Source organism: Antrostomus carolinensis, unplaced genomic scaffold (assembly GCF_000700745.2).
Source record: "Antrostomus carolinensis isolate BGI_N321 unplaced genomic scaffold, ASM70074v2 scaffold42482, whole genome shotgun sequence".
Taxonomy (NCBI): Eukaryota; Metazoa; Chordata; class Aves; order Caprimulgiformes; family Caprimulgidae; genus Antrostomus; species Antrostomus carolinensis.
Genome location: NW_010302613.1, coordinates 353 through 7,345, shown reverse-complemented (window position 1 = coordinate 7,345; position 6,993 = coordinate 353). Strand labels below are relative to the sequence as shown.

The window sequence follows — 6,993 nt, the reverse complement described above, 5'->3', positions numbered from 1 at the left end:
CCGAGAACACACACACACAGGGTTTTCCTTCTAGCTGAATGATTTTGCCTGGGATGGACTTTCTGTTGCTGCTAGGCACAAGGGTCTGTCCTTTATCAAAACTGCTTTGGGAGAGAAAAGTGTGATTATACTCTTAGAACATGAAAGCACAACAGGCAGGGTCTGAACAGCTGTGCTGGCAGCTGAATGCAATCAATAAATGCACAGTTTCCCTTAAACCATGGTATTCTCCCTCTTGAATTCTTTTTCCTGGGGCTGAGTACAAGGGAGTGAATTTTTCTGACTCCTCTTTTGCCTTCTGCAGAGTTTGAGACCCGCTGGTCCCAGGGGAGGAAGGTGATCCTGTACAAGAAAGCAAAACTGGAGAAATGGGCACCATACCTGAATGGAAATGGGCTGGTGCAACGCCTCACCATCTACGCAGACTTAGACCGTAAGAGCCATGAGTGAGCACACCGGAGGCACTGAGCAAACACAGCCAGGGGTGTGCTGATGGGAAGGGGGAGGTGGTCCCCTTCCTGCCAGAGTCTCTTTTGTGCTTTCTTATCCTCCTTTCACATTTGTGGGGGACGTATCTACCTCATCTTCAAACGCTTCCTCATGCCCACTGTCTGTCAAGCCCCGGAACTTTCCAGCCGTGCCAAGGGTTCCTGTGAGAGTCTGAATCTGTTTTACAGCCCAGCGCTGAGGCTGTTCAGTGTCGCAGGTTAACAGCTTGGATTTTCAGTCTTCAGAGAAAGAAATAGCAGGCTGCTTTGGTTTGATCCAATAGTATCACTATTCCCTTGGTGTTGACAGGAGCCATAGAAAGGGGCAGCTATGGACTGTGTGTATTTCTGTACTCGAAAGCATTATTCTTCACCAGCTGGTCCGAGAAACCCTGCAGATTCCTAACTGGACATACAATGTCCTGTCCTCAGCCCCCTTGTCGCTCTCATTTCCCTTCGCTCTTGACATCATGATTAATTACCTGGGCTAGAATTTCTCTCCCCTAACCTTATCTATCTGCTGTTCCACCTTCTCCCTCTGAGCTGATTACTTTAGTTCCTGTTGATGGAGAGGAATAAACCCTCTTAAGGTGTAATTCATCTACTCGAACATAGATTAGGACTCATTACAAATGGCCACCGTGCACAGGGACAATTCCAGTGACTCCACGATGTCTGCTGTGGCTGTATCAGGAGCACAGGGTGCTTGCACAGACACTGAGAGCTCATCAGATGAATCTCACTACCTCCAACAGGGTGACTGACGTAAGGCTGTGAAATGGCTTGTCTCCTGCCAGGTACTGAAGTGGTGGAGGTGAGGGAGTGGTTCAAAAACCGAGAAGACATGTTGGATATGAGAGAAGTGAATAAACAAACACAGACGACCACAGAGTACTTCAGCCCAGGACACCTCCTTGGTCTTAAAGGTATTCCAGCTCACCTGGGCAGCCATGGCAACCGATGGGACTTCATGTGAATCCCTTCTAGCACTGGAAAAAGCCCAAAGTTGGGGTTGCAGCAAACTTCTGGGATGAATTGCCTGGATAAATAATATGGTCTCCAGTGGAGGGTAAAGAATGGGGTTGTTGGTTTCCATTCCTGGACAGTGCTCCCCCCGGCGTAACAGAATTCAAATACATACCTATCACATAGATAAGGTGATAGAATTTACTTTTGCCAGCAGAGGTGATAGAATGAGAAACTTTCTCCTTAGGATTATGTTCGGTCTCTCGGTGTAGTGCAGCTGGGGAAGAGAAAGTCCTGCACCAGATCTGTTGCTAAAGCACAATTTCATCCCAAGAGGCTGCACCCATTCCTGGTTTGGGAAGAGCAGGGTCCTGGCTCCACTCGCTACTGCCTTACTTGTAAGGAAGGCAGTGGCCCTGCAAAGCCTGTCCTGCTGTCCTCAGGCCGTGGCATACTGGTACACAGCTGTGAGGAGATAACATTCCCTTCTTACACTCTAGCATGCATTTGATTTATTGACTGCTGGAGACAATGAGACTTCCTCTGGACACACTCATGCTCATCATACTATGGTTGCTAACTCTGCAATCTCTCTTATGTCCTTAGCTCACACCTATACGTCGCTGGAACCAGAGACCGACCGCACGATGGAGTTTTACAATGAGACGCGAGTCGACGACCTCCAGAAACGTGTTGAAAACGCCAACGAGATGACAGAGTACTTTGTGGGGCGGGATGACTTCCTGCACGTCCGGCACACGGAGTTTGGCGAGAGAGGAGAGAAAAGACACTCGGCTGGCACCGGAACTGACATTAACTCCCGGCCTATAGCGGTACGACCAAGGCAAGAACAGAAAAATATCTGTCACTGTGATATTTCTATTCTGCAAAACATACTGCCTAGGGCTTGAGGTTCATTTTCAGTGGGCACAGCCAAGGCAAAACTGCAGATGAGACATCCAAGCCTTGTTCAGCTGCTATGTCTCACAGTTGCTTGCCTGACAGAGAGCTACAGTATGACCAGTTGTCATGAACTGCATTGAGCAGCTAGAATGAAACTAGGACTTGGGAAATGTGTGTCAGAGGGAAGAAAAAATGCTTGACTATGATTTTGGAATGAAATCTTCACAAGACTCAAAATTAGTCAAATGATTTCATGTTCTGATGAAATAGAACATGAAACCCAAACTAACAGCATTTTAGGTTCCTGATAAAGTGTCCCACCGTTCTGATTTGTTACAAGTAGGTAATCTACCTCTTCCTCTAGTCAGGTCTGATTTGCAGAACAGAAAAGAGAGGAAATCCAACATCTGGCAGTATGTCTCAGCCAGTCCTCCTGCCAAGAGCCATGCAGTGGCCTGCCTTTGGACCAGCACCCAACATCCTCTGTTTTCCTTCCTTATGTTGGGGAACGTGGGAGACTGTTGTGCTCCAAAATACCTTGCTTCCTGCAGTTCCCTCAGGCAGAGATGCATCCCAAGCTAACTTAGAGCTTGGAGAGCATGCTCAGCTCCACAGACAGGAGACTTCTGTATTGCTTGAGGCAGCTTTGTGCTTTTTTTCTCAGGCACAGAAAAGAACTGTGGGCCAAGAGATGCCATCGTAGTCCAGGCAGAAAGCTCTACTTTTACTTTGGGTTTTTACCCAGCTCTACAAATCTTGCCAGTTGTCTGTTTTGTCTCACCTGCTTTCATCTCTTTCTTTTCACGCTTCATTAGCAAATCAAGGAGTGTTTCCACAGAAACCTAGAAAAGCACGCTGATGATGATGTAGCAGAATACATCTTTCTGATCACGGAGAAGAAGATCCATCTGACATACCACCTCAAGGATTATTACATTACTGCCTCAAAGAAGTTCTTCAAAGTGCCAGAGGAGGATGCGAGAGGAAATATTGTCATGACCCCAGAAACGTGCGTCGAGTACCAGGTATGGAGAAAAACTACTTCTATCTTCAAATTTTTCTAGATCACAAGACACAAAGGGGAGGTGAATTGTCAGTGGAAGAACTACAAGCATGATGTAATCCAAGCTGCCTCTCTGCTCCATCTGCCCATCTCCCTCACAGCCTCCAGGCTGAGAACATGAACACCTCTGGAGATGCACTACCATGCTGGAAGTAACTGGGCATGCAGGACCTAGTGTAGCGGGAAAGGCTGGCTCTAGCCGTGCCTAAGGTCATCTTCCCAGACTTGGTCATCAGGCAGTGTAGACACAGCCACTGGGATCTTGCAAGATGCTGGTTCAGTAGCTGTTTGGCTCAGTCCTGCGGATTCATGGCAGGGAAACTGAAATTTCCTCTGCTGTTCTCTCTTGAATAAGAGACTACAGCAGAGAAGCAGAAGCAGATGTCCCAGGTTCTAGCTCCAGTTCTACCATGGGCTTCTTGGATCACATAGTTGCTGAAATCTCCCAGAATTTACCCTGCAGACACAAAGCAAGATGCTGAGGCTTCATGCATTGCTGATAGATAGATAGATAGATAGATAGATAGATAGATAGATAGATAGATAGCCTTAAATAAAAGATACTCCAAAAAAAGCGGAGTGCTGTCATTGAGCCAGATTCTCTCATTCGTGGAGGGGGGGAGTGTCACTCCACTAACATCACTGATTTGAGTCTGAAATGAGGAGCAGAAGTCTGCCAGTAAATTCTGCAGTGACACTGCACAATTACACTGAAGAAAATACGACAGAGATTGCAAACACAGGATTTTTTCAATGTTATGCAAGTTATTTTAAAGTTTCTATTGCCCATTGAGGTGAATACACCAAAATGCTGGAGTGTCATCCTTTAATCTCTAACCCTGCCAAACCAGTTCCGACCAAACAGCAGCATCAGCAAAGTGCAAGAAGTGCCATCTGGCTCACATGACTTTTTGATTCAAAATCAAAATGAAGTCTCATGAGCTGTTGCCCATGGGTGAGATGTTTCAGTGGTGGAAAGCGGTGTCGCTGTATTGACTGTAGCAGAATTGTGCCAATTTCTGTTAGCAGAGAACCTGGTCCTGTGCACCCAGCGAGCACTACTGTCTTTCACTAGCTTATCTGCTTGCAGGCGGGGTGCCCCGACAAAGAAAAGAACCTGCTCCAGCTCTATAAATTGTTGAAGAAGTTACTAGAGAAGCAGAAGCAGCTGAAGCAACACGTCCAGCAATCTGAAGCAGAGGTAACAGGGAGGTGTCCACACTGTTGTCCAAGTTGGTCAGGCATGGAAACTGTTTCAGCTGACTGGTTTCCAAAGCATCCTCAGCGTAAACTGTGATAAAAAGTCAAACTCCAGTGTCACAAAGCTGGTCTCTGTGCTGAATTATCAAGCTTGCAACCCAGTTGTGTTCAGTAAAGATGTAGCTTTAATGCGTTTATGGACAGTCACACACTTTCCAGCTCCTGCTTTTACTCTTCCTTCTCTGGGAGGAAGAAAGTTTCAGAGAGCAAATGACAGCATATGAATTGGGGCATCTAGAAACGTATCTGCCTTATGCCTGGGAATGAGACCAAAAAGAAAGGATATTGTATGTCCTGGTGTATCTAGTTGCTAGGCATTTCCAAGAAGTCCTATCCAAAATATTGAAGTGACTTTTTGTGGGAGAAACTGTAGAGAAAGACTTCATAAAATCCATTGCTTGTACTGCTAATCACACTGTGACCAGCGTAACAAATCCATGTTCTTGAAAGTTTTTGTCGTTGCTTCATGATAAATACAACCATTCTAGGAGATGGAGGCAAAGCTATTGGATTTTATCTTTTTAAAATGTTTTTGTGAGGAAGAAGAGCCCCTGAAGAAACTGGAGAAGGAATGCTCGACTATATTAGCACAGAATACTAGGAATAATTAAGAACAAGATTGCAAATGCCCCCCCCCTTTTTTTTTCCCAGAAATTTGAAGCTAGTTCACTGTGACCTCATGAACTACCTTGCCAAATTTCTCAGTCCTGATGTATTAACAGACAAAACATTCACGTTACTTGTGCTATATGTCCTGTTAGACAAAGAAATATGCCAAAGTTAGCGGCGCGATTTCAAAAGTAGTGGTAAGACTATGACTCCAGAAGAGCTTTCTTTACAGATAATATAAATAATTTTGCTCAAGAATTTCATACAGAGCAGCAGTCTAAAAATAAGACCACTGTTGGCTTAATCTATGAGCAGGATATGAACATATTCGTATAGATCTTCTATATGTACCCTTATGCTACAGTTTTTGTGTGCAGCACCTGCTCTGTTAGCAGGTGAAGCATGTAAAAGTCCTGGCATTTTGTGGGAAAGCTGAGGGGTCTTCTGATTTTTTGGAAGGTGTTAAATATTTTGAAGATCCGGGAGAAGGAAGAAACTGACATTAAATTGTCAGTTTCGATTTATGATACAGAAAGGAATGAGAAGAGAAGACAAGAGTATGAAGCCACGGTAGGTAGACTTCATTAATCCTGGTATTTATTCTATGTACACAAAGAAATCCAGAGGAAGCTTTTTCAGTCTGAGGAATTATCTCTGACGAGCTTTTAATATCATTAAAATATACTGGGCCAAATCCCTAGTGGGTGTAAATCAGCTTCTATTGGCATCCCATGAAAATAGAACATGATCATGCTATGACCTTCTCTTTTATTTTGTTAATAAAGAAAATAATTAACAAGCATTAGTTGATAATAGGGATTGTGGGGGGAGTGTGATGATGGATTCCAAGCTGCATTTCTCCAGCCAGGGCTCGCTTTGTTAGGCAAAGACGCACTTCTGTGTGTGATATGAATCCATTGTTTTCTTGGTTGTCATTATTACTTGCAAAGCCAATTTTGTTCCAGGATCTCTGTTGAAGAACTAATGCCTTATAAAAGTCCTGGACAAATACAAAAATATTCAAGAATAATTACTTGCAATTTGTCAAGATCTCCAAGATCCATCTTGTGAATGGTTTTTAGACTGACCTTTCCTGAATAGAGAGGTTATGAATGGTGATATTAGGTTTTATGCACCAAACTTCTGTTGTGAAACACAAACAGGGACAAAGATCCAAGAACCAGCTACGTGCCAGCCTACAAGCTGGTATCACTCCAAATGCCCTGTCCTAATGTCTTTCTGTCCAAATACAAATGCATTTTGTAGAGCCCTTCTTGCACCTCAGCGGGTAATGTTTTGTGGAAGAGACATCTCTACAAAATTAGGAGAAATGTTGAAAAGGATGATAAAAAATAAACTACAGGATTAAAACCACATTGAGGAAGGGCTGATATGCAAAACTAATGCAAAGCAGTAGTTTTGATCAAACTATAGGAAAAAGAAACATTTCCTCTCTGAGGGGAGGGGGAGAGTTTTGGCCTTTGCTTTTCTTTTGCCTTTTTCCTTCCTTCCAAGGAACGAAGGAAGTGTTTATCACAGGGTGTTTGGGGAAGCAGGTAAATGGGACCATGACTCTTTCTGTCCTTTCCCCTCCAGAAGAAGGCGATGGAGAATTTGCTCCTGGGACGAGAGGAACAGAATCTGGATTACCTGGCACCTTTCCTTATTCAAATTGGTGACAAGGAGAAAATGACCAAGGAGCAG

At 44.3% G+C, this 6,993-nt stretch overlaps 1 protein-coding gene across 1 annotated transcript in view; it reads left to right on the top strand.

Annotated features, from left to right (window-relative positions):
• Positions 1–6,989, top strand: part of DRC7 (dynein regulatory complex subunit 7) — a gene marked incomplete at both ends in the record, with an annotated part of 11,639 nt that extends 4,650 nt beyond the window's left edge. Inside the window, 7 exons of the mRNA XM_010163838.1 lie at positions 305–433; positions 1,286–1,414; positions 2,061–2,287; positions 3,173–3,382; positions 4,511–4,621; positions 5,749–5,859; positions 6,886–6,989. Coding sequence (XP_010162140.1) covers positions 305–433; positions 1,286–1,414; positions 2,061–2,287; positions 3,173–3,382; positions 4,511–4,621; positions 5,749–5,859; positions 6,886–6,989 — 1,021 coding nt within the window. The remainder of the gene's footprint in view (positions 1–304; positions 434–1,285; positions 1,415–2,060; positions 2,288–3,172; positions 3,383–4,510; positions 4,622–5,748; positions 5,860–6,885) is intronic.
• Positions 6,990–6,993: the final 4 nt, after the last annotated feature.